At 45.2% G+C, this 23,743-nt stretch overlaps 2 protein-coding genes across 2 annotated transcripts in view; both read left to right on the top strand.

Annotated features, from left to right (window-relative positions):
• LOC142924707 (exosome complex exonuclease RRP44-like) overlaps positions 1–2,431 on the top strand; it is a 28,870-nt gene extending 26,439 nt beyond the window's left edge. The window contains exon 6 of the mRNA XM_076067362.1: positions 215–2,431. Within this exon, the coding sequence (XP_075923477.1) occupies positions 215–292 (78 nt within the window). The 3' untranslated portion in view covers positions 293–2,431. The remainder of the gene's footprint in view (positions 1–214) is intronic.
• Positions 2,432–5,755: 3,324 nt separating this feature from the next.
• Positions 5,756–23,743, top strand: part of LOC142924706 (exosome complex exonuclease RRP44-like) — a 53,011-nt gene continuing 35,023 nt past the window's right edge. The window contains exon 1 of the mRNA XM_076067361.1: positions 5,756–5,773. Within this exon, the coding sequence (XP_075923476.1) occupies positions 5,756–5,773 (18 nt within the window). The remainder of the gene's footprint in view (positions 5,774–23,743) is intronic.

Here is a 23,743-nt window from a genome sequence, read left to right as displayed (position 1 = left end):
GAGGATTATCTGAACTGCTGTTTTGCCTACCCAAGGTCAACTCTTTCTTAAATGAGTACCTGGTGCAGTGTGTAAACATCAGCACTGGGGAGAGGTGTTGGCCACTTACCCCCTCGTGGGCCATGCCGCCTAACAGCAGCACAGTCTGTTAAAGGCTTATTTGGGTGACTATCTTTGTTGTACGTTTGTGCCATTTGTGTGTCCGCTGTCACAGATTCCAGGCTACAACCCTGCGGAGTCCACCCCATGGGGCTCGCCTTCTCCCCGGCCTAAGAAACCCAGACAGCACTAGTGTATCGTGGATGCGGTGTCAACAAGATGTCGGAGGAGGTGCATGAGTGGGCACACACTCTGGGTTTTACATCTGTAGAGTTAATTAAGTGTACATTGTGCTCGCAAGCAGAGGTGAACAATTTAAAAAAAAAGCAGTGGCGGTTATGAGAAATGTTTCCCTGAAGTAACAGACGGTTTGCACTCTGAACTTGCAATCCAGAGTTCACCGGTTCTTCGTTCTCCTGGCGCAGCGGTTCAAATGGTAGCGCATTTTTTTTTTAGAATGTTTACCTTGCCAACCAGTACAATCAGCCAATTAAGGTGTATACGCGTCAAGATGTATGAAAGGTTTAGGATATCTTATGCCCCACTTCTTTGCCAGCCAAGACACTGACCCCCTTGTGATGAAGGTGATTTCACAAAAATATTGGTTACTGAATCGGTGGTGTGTATTGACTAACGCAGCAGTGTCCAACCCACAAAGCACTGTGATCCATTCTGGTATATCTCAACATGTTCCGTGATCTACCAGCAATATATGACCAACAGTTACCTGGATGGATTTAACCGACTAATAGAACACTGTAGACATGCCAAGTGCTAGTGCGATCTATTGGTTTAAAATATATATTATTAATCCATTAATTCTTAGTCGGGGATTTTGTTTTGCCATCTGCTATAACAAGAATTGCTTTATATTAGAGGTGTTTATTCCTATTTGTCCTGAGATCCACAATCAAAATCTTTTGCGATCATCCACCCATGGATCGCGATTCACATATCGGCTACCACTGATCTAACAGTTGAAAACCAGTTTAACACGTAGGCTTTCGCGACCAATATCCATAACACTGGTTTTTTGGGTTATATCGCGTAATAAATATTTAAATGTGTCAGTAAACCCGCCACCACCCGACACAGCCAATTCGAAAGGTTTGTCACATTAACAGAACATGCCAATTCGTTACTAGTAACATCACACCGGTGTCTTGGAGAGCAAAGCCCCAACATTTACAATCTGAGTACAATGTTTCACCAGTAATTACAACCAGCTTCATCAGGCGACAGCCAGATTCGTGGAGAATCCTCGTTCCTTAATGCGCATGCATAATGTGTGTTGATTAACATATAAATAACCCAATCGGCAATGGATACCCATAGTCATATGCATTCATTGATTCCCCTCCCAATTCGCGAAAGAAGTGCTCACAAGTGATGGCTGTCGCCTGATGAAGCTAGTTAGTGCTGGCGAAATGTTGTACTTAGATTGTAAATGGTGTGGCTTTGCTCTCCAACACACTGGTGGACTGTACTAGTAACGAATTGACATGTTCTGTTTACGTGACAAACCTTACTAATTGGCTGTCGGGTGGTGGTGGGTTTAACAACACATTTATATATTTAAACGATCTAACACATAAAACGTGTATTATAGTTAAAAACCTACAATTGTGCCAGGTTTGGCCTGTCGCAGTGGGCCATTAGGGTGGCCACTCGGAGGGCAAAGCTCTGGGGAATCCGAGCAAGAGCTTCGAAGTATGATTGTGCACGGTGACACCCGCAGGGGTCTCGTGATGGATGGCAAATGGAAGATTTTTTATCGCGAGAGGATTCCCTGCAAGGGATGTTAGGTTACTTATTCTTGTGAGGATGCCATTTACTGTATGAAGGGGCAGCGGTCAGCTGCATAGAACAGAGTATAAAATTCCCCGAGCTGTTGCTGTTTAAATCGTCCGTTTAACGGAGAATTTCACCTCAGGTTTTTTTACACAGCTGCCCCACCCCTCATCGGACTCTGTGCAATCACACAAGGAATGTTTTTGGAAAAAATGTCGGTGTCAGAAAATTTTAAGGTTTAATCGTTTACAAATGCGCATTTCGTTACAGCTTCTCTTGTCCTTTAGACGTGCAAAGATAATTTCTGACAAAATATTGACACGTTTTCAAATTTTTTCGTAAATGGTCGTAACTTTACTCACGTATATACAGTACTTGGGCAATAATTCTGAGCTCCTGGAGTAATGGTAAAGATTTAAGCGAGTTGATGTCTTTGCGACTTTGTGTAAATGTGTTTAACATTTTTTAGCTGAATCGTATATTTACAAGCATGTACACATGAGTTATACGCGTTTATATACAAAATTAAACCGATTTATTTTCCATGCATCTTCTGTTATTTTGGTTACTTTAAGTTACGTTTTCCACTGCTGGATGAACATCTCGCCACGTGATGTTGGATGTCAGGTTTAGTTTGACCATACTTCACCATGCTGGTCACTGTTGGATGATAATAATGTCCACTTGCAATGCACCACTGCGCAGTATTCACTTGCCTTCGAATCGAGTCCTGCACCGCCGTTTCACATGCAAATTTGATTCTCAATCCCTGGGCCACCTTGCTCCTGATTAGCATGCGATTTGCCACATTTCGATCTCGGAGGTGATTAAATGCGCCGGCTTCCAGGCTTGTTGAGCCGCTTGGAGCCCAATTAACGAAAATTGTTGCCAAAGCAAAAGCGTGAGCTCGAATGTTTGTCCGTGTTCTTTTCAAACCACCAGTCGAACGCCGGCCTCTGCCCACTCCGACCATGCGGAGGCCCTGGCCGTCGGGGAGGCCCTCATGGTGCCTCACGGCAAACGTGGGGCCCGGGTGGGCGCGTCGACGGTTGATCGCGTACAGGCGGTGCAACTCCCACAAATTAAACATCACACCTTGCTGATCTCGTGTCCAGGAGCATAAACGATCATCACGCAAACTCCGGTCATCCTCGCAGCAGCAGCTCTTGGCCATCGAACAAAGACGATCACCGCTTCCTTCCGATATTAGAAGCCACGAGCTATGAACGACTCGGAGGTTCGAGCAACCACAGCCGGGTGGGAAGGCAGCAGCAGCCCAGGCGGTGAGCCAGCTCCAAAATCCCCCAAGCACTGAAGTTCTCGATTTAGTACATTGAAAAACACGACGGTAAGTGAAACAACGTAAATCGAAACCAATTTTGCCATTCACTTGAGGGGCCGTCCATAAATGACGTCACGTAATTTTTGACCTCTCGTCACTCGGCGTCACAAAAAGTCAGACTCCCCCCTCAAATATGACGTCACAAAGCTCTGCCCCCCCCCCCAAAACCATATTTCCATCTTGAAAATAAAACATGCTTCAACTATTGTCATTGTCGTGCGTGGTGCTGCACTGATGTAGGAGTGTTATAACAATTAGTGTTATAACAATTCTATACTTAAAGTTGCGCATTTTGATGTGACGTCACATTTCTCAAACCCCCCCCTCCCCCTCGTCACACATCGTCACAAATGTCTGACCCCCCCCCCAAGGTGCATGACCGCGTTACCGTGTTCATTCTGTGGTGAAGGGATGAGGAAAAGGAAGAGGGAAAAGCATCCAGCGTCGCCGCACGCAGACAACGTGTTTATCACACAGTGGTCAAAATATAAAAATACATATATATGTAGTGGGTTCCACGGAGACTGGAGACGTCTTTAGAGGCAACACGGTTTATTTGTAACTATGAACAGAACTCCCCTTAACTCCCACTATCTAGGGAGGTACAGCCTCCGGGCTAGCGTGCCCTCGCACTGATCAAACCTGGCTCTCAGCCCTCTGGCTATCTGTGCCCTAGGGGAGGCTAACTGACCCGACCCAGCCAAGGTGCGGGTCCTGACCACTGGTCCGAGCTCGGCCCGGTCCTTACAAGGACGTCGGGCTCGAGGTCCCAGGGTCCTAGCTAGGGAGGCTACTCTGACCCGACCCAGCCAAGGTGCGGGTCCTGACCACTGGTCCGCGCTCGGCCCCGACCCTTATAAGGATGTCGGGTCCCAGGGTCCTAGCTAGGCTGGTCTTCTGTTCTTCGTCTTCGGAGCACTGCCCCGAGCTGTCCAAGAGGTGCCCCTTTAATACACCTCTCGGGGGCTCTCCGCCCCCGGTACCGCTCCCTCTCTAGAACCTTCCAGGGGGCTCTGGAAGAACCCCCCAACCCCTCACCTGGGGCCTGGCTCTCTCTGTCCTTCCCCAGCTCAGGGTGGCACCCCCTATAGGCCTGTGCCCGCAACTGCAGGTAAGTATACCGACGGTATAGGATGTGCATTTATTACGCTACATCTATGCGGAAGTAGAGAGGAGTGCAACTGCTAGGCTGAATCATATGAATAAACAATCAAATCTAGAAATATCCTTTATGTACCCAGGAGAGCCACATTGAGTCTCGAGACTCATTATTAGCTCCGAGCTGCATTAAGATGTTTGGACAATTTCAAGCATCAGGGTTCGGCACGTAGAAGGAAACCGGAGAAACGAGCAAATGTTGTGAAGCTGGCTTGGTGGTAGAAGTCAGTCCAGAACATTTGGCCCCACACCTATCACTGTAACGAATCAGTGTTCTACGGGGGCATTCTAAGCGAGGACTGATTGTATTAAAATCTACTTTGATCTACGAATCGTAATGTATCAATAATGTTAACGTGTAACATGCCCCACGGTTTTTTTTTATCTGGAAGGAGAGAACAACGGATGATCTGTGTGCTGATGATGTTGGTGATGATCTCGTAATGGCTGTTCACTTTGAGGAGTGGGAGAGTCTGATGGTGAACCTGGATCGTGCCAATAAGAGGTAGGGCCTTACCATTCGTCCTACCAAATAAATCAAAGCAGTACCTGCCTTGATATTTTGTATGTCTTCAAGGACTCCACCCCCTCAACTCCGCATGATAGGTAGTTGTGGAAAGAGTGGAGGTATTCCCATATCTGGGCAGTTGTTTATGACCAGCTCCGATTTCAGAGCGGAGGTCTTACTCTGAATTAGTTCAGTGGCATATCCTTTTTTTCATCTGCATAGCGCTGTATAAAAGTTACATGGCCTATCACTTCATACAAAACTCTGGTTCTTTTCTGCCAAACTTGTCCTCTCCCTCCCAGCTATAACCTCCCGAAAGCAACATGTGACCTTTGTTTTGGCGTGACAAACACCATTGAAAGCAAAATACCGAAAGTGTAATGACTACACGTAATGCAAGAATCTCAGTTGTATTTCTCAACGGGTATTGAATATGAAGTCCCAGGAGTGGTGAAGGTGCATCAGCCTGCAGACCCACAGGTGGCAGCGGTGGATTGGCCTGCAGACGTTGGGGTGGTGGTGGATTGGCCTGCAGACGTTGGGGTGGTGGTGGATTGGCCTGCAGACGCTGGGGTGGCGGTGGTAGATCGGCCTGCAGACGCAGGGGTGTCGGTGGTGGATCGGCCTACAGATGTAGGGGTAGCGGCGGTGGATCTTCCAGCAGTAGCCGACCAGTGAAGTTCTCGAATAAATTTACACAATTTTCCGAACCTGGTGGCTTTGGCACAGGCGGTGGTGGTGGTGGATCTCCCAGCAAAAGCTGGGGAGGCAGTGGTGCATCTGCCAGCATGAGCTGGGTTGGGATGACAACGTTGGATCTCCCGGCAGCAGCCGGGGTGGTGGTGGCGGTGTTGGAGATGCCAGCTGCAGTCCGGGTGGGGGTGTCGATGCATCTCCCAACAGCATCCCTGGTGGTGGCGGCGGAACTGCATGTGGCTGCCAGGATGGCGTTGGAGGCAGTGGTGGTGTTGGTGGAGACCGTGGCCGTGGCTTTCTCCAGCTCCTTGAGCTATCGACGCATCATTTCCAACTGCAGATGGCGCTCCACATTCTCCCGTTTGTATACTTGAGTGCAGGGAAATCATCGACAGTTTGGTCAACATTAGCCCCTACACGAGCCTTCTAATCATCGCAACTCTTAAAAGTATATCGCTCATATAATGCACATCATTTCAGTCACAACAAAAATTACATATAACACATCGGGCTGTGAAAATTACGGCTTCGTATTACCAATATCTTGCCTGTCCAGAGAAGCCCATGAACTAACGTTGTACATACAACTCATAGACTCAGAGGCCCATAGACTGAGTTACAAATAGCAGTGGATAGGGCCCGGAACGGTGTGGTGGTAGTGAAAATATGAACCCAACTGCGTCCTTTTCAATGGAACCAGGGACCCAAGTGTCATCATAGGCTTTCCCTCGCAATCGAGGATTGCCTTCCAGAGAAAGTTTTGATTTTCTGTGGGTCCAAAGATGGCCAATCTGGGATCGACAGATTCTGCCGCAACTCTGGCACATGTGTCCAGAAATAGTGGTGGGTGGAACTGCATTAGTCGGGCTGCAGGTTGTTGTTTCCGCCATTCCCACTTTTTCTGTTTCTGCTGTTAAGTTTTAAAATGTTTGGCTTCTTGAAATAGACTGTCTCCATCTGAGGTGATCCTGGGAAAGATACTCCCTTGAGTTAGTGTCGATGGAGCACTTCTTCATGTTGGACTTGAGGACATCCTTGAAACACTTTCTCTGACGAACTACATTCTCCCACTTCTGGTTAATCAAGTTTGACAGTTTTTCATTGAGGCATTGGCAGAAGAGGTATTGCTTAATGGAGTCCTATAAAGCTTTAATGTTAATCTTCTGTAGACATCTCTTCCGATGAAGCCGTCACTTGGGAGCCAGTTTTATGAGCATGGTTGAGCAGATGAGTCGATGATCAGTCCAGCCACCAGCAGCTACTAGAACAGCCTGGATGATGCAGACATCTTTGGGATCCTGGGCATGGACAATGATGTAATCGATCAAGTGGCAGTGCTTAGATCACGGATGATGCTATGATGTTTTGTATTTGTTATTCTGGCGTAACAGGGTGTTGATGATGATGACTCCATTTTCCGTGCATTTAGTCAAGGGAAGGATGCCGTTGGAATTTACTTTACCCACTCCTTCTTTCCCGATGGTTCCATTACAGAGGTTTATGTTTCTTCCAACTTTGGCATGCATATCACCGAGCAGAATAAGTGTGTCTCCCACAGGAACAGTAGAAAGGACCTGATCAAGGTTGACATAACATTCATAATCGGAGTGAAGAATCAGGGCATATACGCTGATGACAGTAGAATATTGGCTCCCCACCAATTTGAGACATAGAGTCATGAGGCGCTCAATCATCAAGTTAATTCTTGATGGAGAAACCAACTCTATGCAGCCGCCGCTGTTCTTCCTGTCTGCCTTTCCAGAAGAGGGTACAGCCAGCTCCTTGTTCCTTGAGCTGCCCCTCCTCTTCTCGTCGAGTATCATTGAGGGCAGCTACGTCAGTGTTGTGTCGTCTGAGTTTCCGGGCCACGATTAAGGTGCAGCATTCTGGGCGTTCACTTTTAATGTTGTCCATAAGGGTCCTGACATTCCAGTTCCCAAAGGTAATTATCTGACTTTTAGTTTTTTTTTCCACCACAGTAATGGGGATCCTTCTGAACGTGGTTATCCAGTCGGGAAGGAGTGAGACAGACTATGTTTAGGGCCACTTTCCTAGCTCCTTCCCCACGTGGGGTGAGCAGAGTGGATCATTGGAAAGGACTTCTTAGTCGCAGGTACAGCTGCAGAAACACACTCTTGTTTTTGCTGAGTGTTAGACGACCTTCTTGTAGCTGCCACTAGAAGCTTCCAGACTTCACAATCATGCTCCCGTCGTCACTAGCTGGTCACCAAAAACATTGTTTCGAATGGGCCACAAGATGTTGTTCCTTTAATGAAACACGCCTGTGCATGATTTATTTATTGTGGAGAAGCTGATAATTGTTTTTTTACCCTGTTATCTGGCAACAAAACTGACAGCTTTTTTTACAAGGAGTCATGTTTGCATTGACCACAATACCTGCGGTCAGAATGCAAACAAAAAACATAACTCTGATAATGTATGCACTGTCCTTGAAATTGATTGGTCCACACCCAAGACAGCTTTCCTTAGAGCCTAGTCTCACATGGTGTTGGACCAGATGACGCCAAAAAGCTGTTGTACAGTAGCTTCCACAGTTCTTTAGAGAATGGGACCATGAATCCAATGGCAAGGAGACCAGTACGATTGGAGATATCGTTCTGCTACAGTCTTGGTCCGCCTTCACAGCTGTTGAGATGCTAACATCTTCTTCCTCCTGCTCTGCCGTTGAGGACTTGTTAACCCATGGCTGGTGGCAGACATGCTTATTATAATGGCGGCCTATACTCGCCATGTGGCAGCATCGTTAAAGGGTATATGTCGCTTTTCAAGAGGAAAACCATTGGCATTTTCAGTCCTAACCACACCCTGGTGGTGCTGTCACTGCTTGGTCCACAACTGCTTATCCGCCAGGGTTGCCGCTGCTTATTTTGCAGCTAACGTTCACAGAAGGTCGTTCCACTATCCACAACCTGCGGACGCGCTGGGTCCATGATATACAATACCCTGGCGTCTACAAACTAAGCCGTGTCTGTGGCAGTAGTTACATTGGGGAAACTAACCGGCATGTCTCGGACTGTGTTCATGAGCATAAGGAGGATTTGAAACACGGTAGGACCAACACGGTAGCCTTGGCTGATCATTGTTTTAATGCGGTTGGCTCACACGCCAATTGATTTCTCTAAGACGAAGGTACTTTGTAAGCCCACTGGCTATCAAAAAAATTCGTTCATGAAGCCATCCACATATACAGACACTGTCACAATTTCAACCGAGAGGATGGGTACAAACTCAGCAATCATTGGAAGAACGTTATCAACCAGTTTAAGTCATAACTGGTGTTGTTCTCATCCTGCCACCTTCCGATGTTAGTTTTTATTTTCCCCGTAGGTTCGGCTCTCCGATCTTACATTAACAGGTGAAACAAATTTCACACCAACATAGCCCCTTCCGCGTGCTGACCTCGACGTGGCGGCAGCTCTGCGATCTTACATTAACATGCCAATCTCTCACATTAACATAGCCACCTCCGCGCCCTCATCATGGAGGCCGCTCTATGATCTTACATTAACGTGCTAATTTCTCGCATTAACATCACTAGCCACGTCGTTTATGACCCTTGGGCTACACCCATTTTCAACCTTTAAAACAGTCTGCCTCAGCAGCTTTCCCCCTCTTTCTTCTTCCTGATGACGATCACTTGTGTTGTGATTAAAACGTCAGAGTTTTTTTGTTTATTTTATTTTTATTAATTTGAACCTATCTACGTGACTTTACCGAAAGACCCAAATAATATGAATTCCTGCAGTCACGAAAGCTTTAAGTCAAGATTTATAGTAATGACTCTTCCTCAGATCTAATTAGATGAAATCATTACCAGATGTATTTGCACCATTCCTACAATGCAAGGCTCTCACGAAGGTGATATGTTTTACAGACGGGTAGAGTGTGCCATGGTTTCACATTAAGGGCAATGCTGCTCTGTGGTTTTAACCAATTGGATAATTGGAAAGTATTATTTAAAGTCTGGTAAATTTGGACTGTGGCACTGACGCAAATGGCCGGCTCTTTTTTGAATAACAACCACCATTAGTTTAACAAGCCTAACTGATGAAACCTAAATGGAAGCTGGTATAATTATATTGCTTAAAACAAATGCTGCTGGGGAATGTTGGTGGGAAAAGCCATTAGGCTGATGTATTTAAACATCGTATTCTGATTTATGTGGAAACACAAAAAGCGAGTTATGCTTCTACAGTATTTGCTTGTGCAAAGCATGGACAATCATTGCCACAGTGAAAGAATCAGCTCGGTGGCTAGGAGATGTTAACTACCTCACCTGGTATGGAGGAGGCCGAGGGTTTGATCCCGACCCTGATGCCTTTATAAGGAGTATCTTGGATATCGAGGTGGTAAAATTTTTGGAAAGTGCAGCAAAAGCCAAAATCGTGATATTCAATACATAAGCTTGACCTAAATAATGAGCTTACATACATGGCAACCAAAAATAGACATCACAATAGAAATGTGCTGTACTGAATGCCAAATTTACTACTATAATGAGCCAAGAATGTCTGGTTCCTGCGCGTGACGTCACTCCACGTCGAGCAGGCCCCCTCATTAATACTCATGAATAGACTAATCTCTCACAATACAAAGGCCACTGCCACAGCCATTGACATGCTAATCTCACAATACAAAGGCCACTGCCCCAGCCTCTGTGGTTGGACCATCTCTAGCTCCACCCACCTACCTTGATGCACTCATCTCAGGCCTATATAAGACCTTGTCTCAGCAACTTTCGGGGGACGTCACTCCACATGGGGGGGGGGGGGGGGGGGAGGTGCCTCCTCCCCCCTCCTCAGCGTCAACTTAGAAACTCACTACAAAGGCAGAACCCTCACGTCACGCGATCTCCCTAACGCTATTGAGACATCGAAGTAAAAAGGACGTCATGATGAACAAGGAATTATAACTTTAAATGAAATAGGTCTGTCACCGTGGCCTTACAAATTGCACACAAATGGATGCAATGAATATCACTTCGCTGTCTGATTTACTGCAATAGATTTACTGCAATACACCCATCCTTGGACGGGCAAAAGGCTAGTAAACAAATAATCCCCTCGCTCGCTCCCCACCACGATATCACAATGATATAGTACTTCCTTGTACAGTATACCCGCTAAAGACCAAAACTAATCCCCATGATAGGTAAATTGATATGCATAGAGCTTGCCGGCGATAGGTCTAAACCACGAACTATGACCTCGTGATATTCAAGGGTCTCCCGTATTTGGAGTGTGCATGTTCTCCCCATGGTCACGTATCCTTTTCTCCAGGTCCTCTGTTTTTTTCTCCACATCTAAAAACATGCGTTAAGATAATTACTGCTATAAATATTCACAAAAGCCACTACGTTGAGCAACCATATGTGGCCAGGCTGCTTCTGGAAAAGAGCTATATATCTCAGTGGGCCTTACCTGGTCAAATAAAAATAGGTCGCTAACAGGAGCTGAATGGATTGCCACATCACAGGGATGCAAGGAATCGCAGCATGGAGAGGGCTTCATCCAGCAGTGGATTGATTCTGGTATATGTTTTGCAAATAGTAAACTTCAGCGTGCACTTCCAAATGAAGGTGTTTAAAGTGTCTATTTATCTTATTTGGTTCTTTCGGTAAAGTCGCGTAGAATGAGAATAAAATAAAAATAAGACAATAACATTCTCACGACGTTTCGGCCACAACACAAGCGGCCTTCTTCAGGTGAAAGAACAGAACTGTCGGGACGACAGTGCTTAATGAATGCTGCTGAGATTCGTGGCGTCTTTTAAACTCGGTGATAGGTGTGAATGACCTAGAAAGCAGGATAATTTAGCATTGAAATAGCTAGGGATTAGCTTGTGACAAAAAATAGCTGTGTTAAAGTCAAAGTTTACATATCAACAGAGGCATTTAGTATATGGACGCTAAAGGGCCTCCAACTACCCAACTATCATACAGTAAACCAATGTGAGAAAAAAAATAAGTCTATATTACATCAGTATAATAATTGTACTTGATATGTTCTTCAATAAGCTGAGCTATTAATCACAAAGCAACTGGGTATACACTACACTATATAAACAGGTCCCTGCAGGGTGGGCTGGTAGGAACATTGGAATTTTGTCTATTGCAGGCTGGTACACTCAGTTTACAACTTCGTTCCTTCCAGTATTAATACCATATAGTAAAACCAATGAAAACCCAAATATAAACTACCTCAATGTTATCAATAAACTCTATATACTCTCCAATCAGCTGAGCCACCAACAATAAGTCGTTATATATCACAATGCCATATTGCGAAAAATGGCGTTTTTTCTTCCCATCAACGACCAGCACCACGGACAACGAACGAGCTTCGTTCAGACGGACGACTCAATCCATGCTCGGGAACGGAAGAGGGAGAGAGACAGCCATAATGCTTTGTTATACTCCATGTTATAACCCATACCATTAACCGTGGTGTGAGAGGTATTAAGAGGCAATATCAGCGAAAGAGCTGCGGTCTGACGGTAACTGTAAAATACAATTAATTAAGAACCATTGGAAAGATGTTTTAAACCATTTTGGAACTTCATTAAATTTATTGGCTGGTTGGGGAGGCCATATTAAGTTTGCGAGGTCTGAAACTCCAGGCCAAACATAAATAAACTTCCGTTATCTCCAAAAAAGTAAGATGGATTGATGACCAAGCTGTGGAGGTCTGCCTAAATTTATAAGATGTCCATTGTTTCACAAGAGATAGCATGAATCGGATAAGAAATACACTATTAATTCTTATACACTGGTCCATTCATACAATTAATATATTAGTGGGCTACATTAGAGAAGATGAAGGGAGGAGAGGAGAAGAGGAGGGCCGGGGTGCCCGGAGCCCAGAGAGTGCCCAGAGGGGCCAGAGAGCCAGGGGCAACCCTGATGTTTATGTTGGCTGGATAGCATGTGCTCCCGTGCATGTGAGGTTGCTCTCAACAGAAGTCGTTCCTTGCACGAGATTGGCTGAAACGCTGAGTAACCACTCAGAGGTATAGTGGTTAAGCAGTGGAGACGGTATAGTGGAAAAACAGTGGAGATTTCTGAAGCAAAGTTTAAGATTTGCAGTTGTCAAATTATATTGAGCCGATCCATATGGCAAGTGAAAGAAAGAAGACTTAAAGTGTGTTGCTAAAAAAATCTTGGAGGAAAGAGAGGATACATGTGTGCCTCTTGGAGAAGGAAAGGCATTGCTCAAAACTGTGCTGCAAGGTCACGTGCCATGAATCACATGAGTTTAAAAAACGTGACTGTAAACCAACAAGCTTGTGAATAATATTCATGGTGAAGACACCTCTATACGTTGGATGCTGCACTTTGTCTTTTCATAAATGTCATATTGTGCACTGGGTTATGCCTTATTAACCTAAATTCTGAATTTAGCTATTCATGTATTTCTATTACAGTATCACATATTCTTTGGACCAAGTGTCAATTGCCAATTTGATGACTGGTACTCTGATTATTTTTTGCAAATAAGGGACTTGTTTTATTTAAAATGTGTCTGTGTGTGTAGTTGAACAGTGTAACAAATCCATGTGTTACATGTGTAGTGTTGCAGTGCCGACCTGGGCAAGGCCTATGATACAATTAGTAGGCCAGGGTTCTGGATTGTTATTCGTGTTTTCAGAGTTCCTTACCCTCTGCTCACAATGATTAAGGACCTTCACGATGGTCGGCAGGCCCGGATAAAGTTGCGTGCCCGGGAGTCAGAGCAATTTCCTGTTTACAGTGGGGTGTGACAGGAATCTACAGTGAGGGAAAAAAGTATTTGACCCCCTGCTGATTTGTACGTTTGCCCACTGACAAATAAATCATCAGTCTATAATTTTAATGGTACGTTTATTTGAACAGTGAGAGACAGAATAACAACAAAATCCAGAAAAACGCATGTCAAAAATGTTATAAATTGATTTGCATTTTAATGAGGGAAGTAAGTATTCGACCCCCTCTCAATAAGAAAGATTTCTGGCTCCCAGATGTATTTTATACAGGTAATGAGCTGAGATTTTGAGCACACTCTTAAAGGGAGTGCTCTTAATCTCAGCTTGTTACCTGTATAAAAAAACACCTGTCCACAGAAGCATTCAATCAATCAGATTCCAAACTCTCCACCATGGCCAAGACCAACGAGCTCTCCAAGGATGTCAGGGACAAGATTGTAAACCTACACAAGGCTGGAATGGGCTACAAGACCATTGCCAAGCAGCTTGGTGCGAAGGTGACAACAGTTAGTGTGATTATTCGCAAATGGAAGAAACACAAAAGAACTGTCAATCTCCCTCGGCCTGGGGCTCCATGCAAGATCTCACCTCGTGGAGTTGCAATGATCATGAGAACGGTGAGGAATCAGCCCAGAACTACACGGGAGGACCTTGTCAATGATCTCAAGGCAGCTGGGACCATAGTCACCAAGAAAACAATTGGTAACACACTACGCCGTGAAGGAATGAAATCCTGCAGCGCCCGCAAGGTCCCCCTGCTCAAGAAAGCTCATATACATGCCCGCCTGAAGTTTGCCAATGAACATCTGAATGATTCAGAGGACAACTGGGTGAAAGTGTTGTGGTCAGATGAGACCAAAATGGAGCTCTTTGGCATCAACTCAACTCACCGTGTTTGGAGGAGGAATGCTGCCTATGACCCCAAGAACACCATCCCCACCGTCAAACATGGAGGTGGAAACATTATGCTTTGGGGGTGTTTTTCTGCCAAGGGGACAGGACAACTTCACCGCATCAAAAGGACGATGGACGGGGCCATGTACCATCAAATCTTGGGTGAGAACGTCCTTCCCTCAGCCAGGGCATTGAAAATGGGTCGTGGATGGGTATTCCAGCATGACAATGACCCAAAACACACGGCCAAGGCAACAAGGGAGTGGCTCAAGAAGAAGCACATTAAGGTCCTGGAGTGGCCTAGCCAATCTCCAGACCTTAATCCCATAGAAAATCTGTGGAGGGAGCTGAAGGTTCGAGTTGCCAAACGTCAGCCTCGAAACCTTAATGACTTGGAGAAGATCTGCAAGGAGGAGTGGGACAAAATCCCTCCTGAGATGTGTGCAAACCTGGTGGTCCAACTACAAGAAACGTCTGACCTCTGTGATTGCCAACAAGGCTTTTGCCACCAAGTACTAAGTCATGTTTTGCAGAGGGATCAAATACTTATTTCCCTGATTAAAATGCAACTCAATTTATAACATTTTTGACATGCGTTTTTCTGGATTTTGTTCTTATTCTGTCTCTCACTTTTCAAATAAACCTACCATTAAAATTATAGACTGATCATTTCTTCGTCAGTGGGCAAACGTACAAAATCAGCAGGGGATCAAATACTTTTTTCCCTCACTGTATGTGAGAAGTCTGTGGGTCGCAACATCACGTACGGCTGGAAGTAGGACATTCCAGACTAAGAGGGTTCATGATGGCAATGTCAACGACACTGAACCAGCCAGCACAACTCACTGCCAATAACACATTTCCACATAATTCACTCTTAAGCAATTGTTCAATCAATTAATTGAATCACTACAACTAAAACCAAAGAATCTACCAGAACAAACACTTCGCACTCTCCTCCGTCAGCCACCTGCATCGACAATAGAAACGCATCAGTCCAGCAGTGGATAAAACCTGGCGTGGAAGGTATGGGGGGGGGGGGGCGGCTTACACTTGCGGTGGACAGCAGGGGGGTGGCTGGATGCAGTAGCCATCACAGATCAAGCGGTAGAACTTGTCATCGACTGCCATGCGCCAGGGTAATGGGCCTCTCCTACACCCACACACATCACACTGAGCGGCACACACGTCACACCGAGGAGCACGCACGTCAAACCAAGGAGCACGCACATCACACATCCAGCGGCACGCACGTCACACACCGAGGAGCACGCACGTCACACACCGAGCAGGTTGCACAGATCTCCTTTATCAAGACAAACGTGGAGCAGATTACAACTACAACTCTTCTACGCCTGTCACAATGCCCCCCTCTCCCCCCCACCAGTTTATGGGGGGCCGCGGGCCTCACTCCCCCCTTCGCGTCAGCCCCCCCTAATAAATGGTCCGGTTGCATTGTGAATGCACCACTCGAATGACGTGCAGTCCCGTGGTGCACTGTAACGGGCTCGTGATTTACTCACTAAAATTCAACGTAAAAAAATAAAAACGATCCCAAGACATTATTTAAAATAAAGTATGGCCATCGTGTGTCAGCATCACAGGCGAAAATTGGCATGTAAAAAAAAACTTCACTCCGAATCACTCAATTGGGATTGCTCGCAGCAAACAGCACCTGACCTGCTTACAGGTTAGGTGCTGAACAACCGTGTGTCACACAGAGAACAGTTGCCACTGAGGGTGCCCTTTTCAAATGCTTGAGATGAGATGTGATTATCGCGTGTAAATGTACACACTAAAATAACGAAAAAATTATAAGCGAACTATTATCGTTTCAGGTGGCAGGGTGGTGCAGCGGTGATCTTTGACCCTCGCAACAAGAAGGGCCTTGGTTAATTATCCGACTGCCACTTTGCGGAGTTTTCTACGTTCTCCCCTTTGTTCTGTATGGGTTATCCAGTTTGCTCACGTAGCTAGAAAACACACAATCACAATGTAACTGGGTATTGGCCAAGCATCCCAATGCTAAAGTTACCTGCAAATTACTTCACTGGGATAACACTCGGCAGCAGAGCCAGATGATGGCATTGCTGGGGCCCTATGCCATTGTCAAGCTTAAGAGGCCCCTTCTATGAATGCCTGTATGTTTTTGTCAGCAGCTCGCCTGAGATGAATCACGTATAATTGTGCACTCTTATTTTCTATGGGTGGCCAGGAGAATTTATTATTATTCAAGTGAATGCAATCGTGATCAGGGGATTGGACCCAGAGCCCCACGTACACAGTAGAGTACAAGGGAACGCCCACAGTACAGATTTGAGCTGACCTCCAGATTGAGAAATTGAACTGTGTTATGACTTGGAGGGTGTTTCTGAACGCGATTGTGACCGACCCGTCCCGAAGGGAGGAGAGGGGACAGGGTGGACCGGCTGCATGAGCTTACTCTTTGGCACTGCACAGCACAACATCGCATCCCTACTGCAAAAAACTCGGCAGGACCCTCCTGAAAATAAAAGTCTTCGGAATCAGTGAGGCCTGTCCTTGGGAGGACAGGCGTAGTCTTGGTCGTCACTAGCGAACATTTGTTTCTCCACATTAATTTGTATCCCCGGGTTACCATCAGGGCTGGGCGCTGCAAGCTTAGCTTCTGAGATCTGATGAGACTGGTAGCCGTTTTTTAAAAGGTAATTTCGGCATCTGGAGCCCAAGCATGCAACAACTTTATGCAACTTCTTGGTTCTTTCAGTAAAGTCACGTAGAATGGAAATAAAATAATAAAAATAAAACATAATAAAAAATAAAATTCTCACGACGTTTCGGCCACAACACAAGTAGCCTTCTTCAGGTGAAGGAACAGAACTGTCGGGACAACAGCGCTTCAATAACTGCTGCTAATATTCGCAGCGTCTTTTAAGCTAGGTGGGAGAGGTAAAGCGCCTTGACAAAGGAGTTTACATATCAAACAGGATAATTTAGCATTGAAATAGCTGTGTTAAAGTGTTGGATCAGCAGGGTGGTAAAGTCAGAAATTAGCATGTAACTGGGAGATTAGCATGATGTTAATGTGAGGGATTAGCATGCGACTGGTCACGGAAATAGCTATGTTATAGTCAAAGTTTACATATCAACAGAGGCATTTAGTATATGGACGCTAATGGACTGCAACAACCCAACTATTATACAATGAAACCGATGTGAAAAAAAACTAAGTATAAACTACATCAATATAATAAATGTACTCAATATATTCTTCAATAAGTTGAGCTATAAACATAAAGTAACTGGGTATACACTACACTATATAATGAATACCATATAGTAAACGAATTAATACAACTAAAATATAAACTACATCAATGTTATCAATAAACTCTATATACTCTCCAATCAGCTGAGCTACTAACAATAAGTCATTATACATTACAATGCCATATGGCGAAAAAATGGGTGGCGGTTTTTTTCCTTCTTTCCAACGTTAGCACCACGGAGAGCGACGAGCCTCGTTCAGACGGACGAGTCCATCAATGCTCAGAACGGAGGAGGGGGGAGAAACAGCCACGATGCGCTGCTCTGTCCTGTGTTGCGTTACAACCATGCCATAAACTAGACTACTATACATTGTAATGTTATACCTTCCAATCTAAACTACATTTTATTATATCGTATACACAGCCCAATGTAAGCTCTAACATTATGCATGATATTGATATGTCTCCAACTAAAATTTTCCAACATTACACGACTATTCACCATAATATACACTACCATAGACAAACCCACCCTTGAATTATAAAATGCGTTACTTTACACTACCCTATACTTTAGACTGTAAAATGTTAGACTTGTAATATTACACTATGTATTATTCTACCAACCCTACTGTATACCACACTGCTGTATATTCACTATACAATTACGATACTATATATTGCCTTATGAATTATGTTAAACATTACAATGTTATACTATTTATTATTATATAACATGCTATAAACCATACCATTGACCGTCGTGTGAAAGGTATTAAGAGGCAGTGCCAGTGAATGGACTGCGGTCTGAAAGTCACCATAAAATACAATCAATTAAGAACCGAAATGGTTTATAACATCTTTCCAATGGTTACTAAGCCAGAATCCATCTTCTCGGTTTAAATTGTCTCTGTGTTTGTATATGTGGATGGCCTCATGAACGAATCTCTCATGGTAGCCGGATGGCTTGCAGAGAACGTCCGTCTTGGAGAAGTCAATGTCATGTGAGCCCACTGAATTATAACAGTGATCTGCCACGGCTGAGGTGTTCGTCCTACCATGTTTCAAGTCTGCTTTATGTTCACGGATGCGGTCCGAGATATGTCGTTTGTTTTCTCCAATGTAACTGCTACCACAGAGGCAACTTAGTTTGTAGACGCCCGGGTACTGTATGTCTGGAACCACATCTTTTACAGACGGAACCAGATCACGGATTTTATGTACTGTGTTGAATCGGACCTGGATCTAGTGTTTATTCAGGATTGTGGAGATCTTTTTTGTGACCCCCGCAATGTAGGGTAAGGTGATGGTTTTGAACGGCTCCTCAAGAGGATTCTTCTTCATGGCTGGAGTGATGGCTTTGCGGATTGTGTAGTCGGAGTAACCATTAGCCTTGAGAGCTTGGTGTACTTGCTTGAGTTCACTGGCAATGTGTTCCTGGTCGGAAATGCATTGGGCACTATGGTATAGAGTCTTGATGAAGGAGTTCTTCTGGGATGGATGGTGGTGTGAATCCAGTTTTAAGTAAGCATCCGTATGGGTAGCTTTCCTGTAGACAGAGTGGCTCATTGAACCATCAGGTCTCCTTTTAATAAGGACATACACAAAGGGTAGCTTGCCATCTTTTTCGACTTCCATGGTAAATCTGATGGCTGGGTGTATGGAATTGATGTGGTCGAGGAATTGGTCTAGAGCAGGCCGGCCATGTGGCCAGATGATAAAAGTGTCATCCACGTACCTCTTCCATAACGTCGGGCGTAGAGTGGCAGTCTGGATGGCATCAGTTTCAAATTTCTCCATGAAAACGTTGGCCCCCGTGGTGCCTCACCACAAACGTGGGGCCCGGTCAGCCGCGTCGACTGTCGTGATCGCGTACAGGTGGTGAAACTGCCACACATGAACCATGATACCTTGCTGATCTCGTGTCAAGGAGAATAAACCAGCAGCCCGTCGTTAGCAATGGGAATGATCGGTAAGGGAACACATTGGGCTCTACAGAGGCACTCCACTATTATACACCACTACTATACAGTAAACATTGGGCTCTATGGAGGCCTATCGTTAAGGGATTACCCGTTAACATGGGATGGTCGTTAAGAGGGGTTCTATTGTATATAACAAGTTTAAATATTTAATAAGTTAATAGAGAGTACTCAACTGAGATGGCGGAGGAGTTTGCTAAACTCACAATACAAAGGCCACTGTCCCAGCCTCTGTGGTTGGACCATCTCTAGCTCCACCCACCTACCTTGATGCACCTATCTCAGGCCTATATAAGACCTTGTCTCAGCAACTTTCTCTCTCACCTGACCTGAAGACGATTGCTTGTGTTGCGATCGAAACGTCGTGATATTTTTATTATTTTTTATCTACGTGGCTTTACCAAAGGACCCATAGAATATAATCATAAACAGGTTACGTCCTCTACATGGACCCCCCCCCCCTCATTATTAATCATGAGCAGGTGACGTCCTCCAAATGGACACCCCCCTCCATTGATAATAATTAGCGGGTGTCATCACTCCACATGGGGGGGGGGGGGGGCGAGGTGCCTCCTCTCCCCTCCTAAGCGTCAACTTATAAACTCACTACAAAGGCAGAACCCTCACGTAACGCGATCTCCATAACGCTATTGAGACATCTAAGTAAAAAGAACGTCATGATGAACAAGGGATTATAACCTTTAAATGAAATAGGTCTGTCACCGCGGCCTTACAAATTGCACACAAATGGATGCAATGAATATCACTTTGCGGTCTGCTTTGCGCTTGCAAGTTTCAGATTTACTGCAATACACCCATGCTTGGACGGGCAAAAGGCTAGTAAACAAATAATCCCCTCGCCCGCTCCCCACCACGATATCACACGATGATATAGTACTTCCTTGTACAGTATACCCAATAAAGACCAAATCTAATCCCCATGATAGGTAAATTGATATACATAGAGCTTGCCGGCGATAGGTCTAAACCACGAACTATGAACTCGTGATATTCAAGGTTCTCCCGTATTTGGAGTTTGGATGTTCTCCCCATGGTCACGTTGAGATAATGACTATGAATTTTCACATAAGCCACCTCGTTGAGCAATCATATGTGGCCAGGCTGCTTCTGGAAAAGAGCTATATATCTCAGTGGGCCTTACCTGGTCAAATAAAAATAGGTTGCTTACAGGAGTTGAATGGATTGCCACATCACAGGTATGTGAGGAATCGCAGCATGGAGAGGGCTTCATCCAGCAGTGGATTGAGTGTTCTTGTTGAAACGTGTGTATTTAATATTTCTCTGATGTTCTTTTAGTCTCGTGCTGATCATTTGTCCTGTTTGCCCAACATAACATTTGCCACAAGTGCAGTTAATCCTGTACAAACCTTCTGTTGATAGCTTAGGTAATACATATTTTATACCAGAAGTCGAGTTCAAGAAACATAAGTACGTTTTTATTTCAACTGAAATGTATATATACATATATAAATATACATGTCCATACAACCACGTCTCAATGTCTATGTCTGGGAGAACACGCTAGTTTCTCCCTCTGTGGAGTCTCCACCACTTTTCTTTCTTCTTGTTTCCCAGCTCCTCGTCTTGGTGCTCCTTCCCTCTGTCTCCTCCTCGTTCATTCTCCTCTTCATCTTTCTCCAGCTGCCGTGTGCAGCACATGAAGCTCCAAATTGCCCAACGCCAGAAACTGTTCTTTCTCTCTCCCTTAGAAGATGGGATGTTCTTAATCTCTTTCTTCTCTTCCTGAACACTCTCTGCCCTCCAAGGTTGCTCACATCTTCCTTCCTCATTCACCACTTCCTGCTTTGTATCGTCTTCAATCGTTTCGACCTCCTTCAGCTCTACCTCATTTGCCTCTAACTCAATAGCTCCTACTTCTTTTGCGTCTACCTCTATTGCCTCTACATCATTCGCCTCTATCAAAATCGCCTCACTCTCCTCCACCTCAAAATCCCCTACCTCCACTTCTACCTCAATCACCTCTATGTCATTCGCCTCTAACTCATTCGGCTCTACCTCCATAACCACCTCCTGCTTGGCCTCTCCCTCAATCTCCTCTACCTCTTTTGCCACTTCCTGGATGGCATCTACTTCATATGCCTCGACCTCATTTGCCCCTTCCTGCTTTATTTCCTCCACCACGTTCTCATCTTTTTTTGCCATTTCCTGTTTGGCCTTTAGCTCATTCGTGTCTACCTCATTGATCAAGACCTGCATGGCCTTTTCTTCGATCGTGTCGACCTGAATTGCCTCGACCTGTTTCACCAATTCCTGCTTTGTATCTCTCTCAATCCCTTCTACGACATTGGCCACAACCTCTTTCACCACTTCCTGCTTGGCCACTGCATCTACCTCAATCACCGCTACCTCTACCTCACTCGCCACTTCCTTCTTGGGCTCTACATCATTCCCCTCTCCCTCAATCTCGTTTTCGTTCATCTCTTCTACTTCCCGAAATTTCATCTCAGCCCTTCGTAGCTTCCTATTCCTACGTTTCCTCTGAACACCATCCTCTCCTTCTTTATTTGTCTCCACAACATTATCAACTTTCTTAGCCACTTCCTGTTTGGCAATTCCCTCATTCCCATCTACCTCACTTGCCTCTACCTCTTTCCCAAAGTCCTCTTTGGCATCTCTCTCAATCCCTTCTACGACATTGGCCACTACCTCTTTCACAAATTCCTGTGTGGCCACTGCATCTACCTCAATCACCGCTACCTCTACCTCATTTGCCTCTACCTCACTCGCCACTTCCTTTTTGGGTTCTCCATCATTCCCCTCTCTCTCAATCTCGTTTTCCTTCATCTCTTCTACTTCCCGAACTTTCATCTCAATCCTTCGTAGGTTCCTATTCCTACGTTTCCTCTGAACACAATCCTCTCCCTCTTTCTTTGTCTCCACAATATTCTCAACTTTCTCCGCCACTTCCTGTTTGGCCATTCCCTCATTCCGATCGACCTCATTTGGCTCTACCTCTTCCGCTAATACCTGTTTTGCATCTCTCTCAATCCCCTCTATGACATTGGCTGCTATATCTTTCACCACTTCCTGCTTGGCCACTGCTTCTACCTCAATCACCGCTACCTCTGCCTCATTCGCTAATTCCCGCTTGTCATCTCCTTCTAATACCTCTACCTTATTCAACTCTACCTCATTCATCACATCCTCCAAAGCCACTGCCTCAATCATCTCTACCTCAATCGTCCCAACCTCCACCACTTCCTGCATGGGCTCTCCCTCACTCCCCTCTCTCTCAGCCACCTCTTCTTTCACTGTCTCCAGAACTTTCTCCTTGTTATTGTGTTTATTCCTATTCCTACGTTTCCTCTGAACACCATCCTCTCCCTCTTTCTTTGTCTCCACAACATTATCAACTTTCTTAGCCACTTCCTGTTTGGCTATTCCCTCATTCCCATCTACCTCACTTGCCTCTACCTCTTTCCCTAAGTCCTCCTTGGCATCTCTCTCAATCCCTTCTATGACATTGGCCACTACCTCTTTCACAAATTCCTGTGTGGCCACTGCATCTACCTCAATCACCGCTACCTCTACCTCATTTGCCTCTACCTCACTCGCCACTTCCTTCTTGGGTTCTACATCATTCCCCTCTCTCTCAATCTCGTTTTCCTTCATCTCTTCTACTTCCCGAACTTTCATCTCAATCCTTCGTAGCTTCCTATTCCTACATTTCCTCTGAACACAATCCTCTCCCTCTTTCTTTGTCTCCACAATATTCTCAACTTTCTCCGCCACTTCCTGTTTGGCCATTCCCTCATTCCGATCGACCTCATTTGGCTCTACCTCTTCTGCTAATACCTGTTTTGCATCTCTCTCAATCCCCTCTATGACATTGTCTGCTATATCTTTTACCACTTCCTGCTTGGCCACTGCTTCTACCTCAATCCCCGCTACCTCTGCCTCATTCGCTAATTCCCGCTTGCCATCTCCTTCTAATACCTCTACCTTATTCAACTCTACCTCATTCATCACATCCTCCAAAGCCACTGCCTCAATCATCTCTACCTCAATCGTCTCAACCTCCACCACTTCCTGCATGGGCTCTCCCTCACTCCCCTCTCTCTCAGCCACCTCTTCTTTCACTGTCTCCAGAACTTTCTCCTTGTTCTTGTGTTTATTCCTATTCCTACGTTTCCTCTGAACACCATCCTCTCCCTCTTTCTTTGTCTCCACAACATTATCAACTTTCTTAGCCACTTCCTGTTTGGCTATTCCCTTATTCCCA

This window comes from Petromyzon marinus, chromosome 16 (genome assembly GCF_048934315.1).
Source record: "Petromyzon marinus isolate PM22_M1 ecotype Great Lakes invasive population chromosome 16, UKy_Petmar_22M1.pri1.0, whole genome shotgun sequence".
NCBI lineage: Eukaryota > Metazoa > Chordata > Hyperoartia > Petromyzontiformes > Petromyzontidae > Petromyzon > Petromyzon marinus.
Note: the sequence above shows the minus strand (reverse complement) of the source record. Positions and strands in the feature narration are given on the sequence as shown.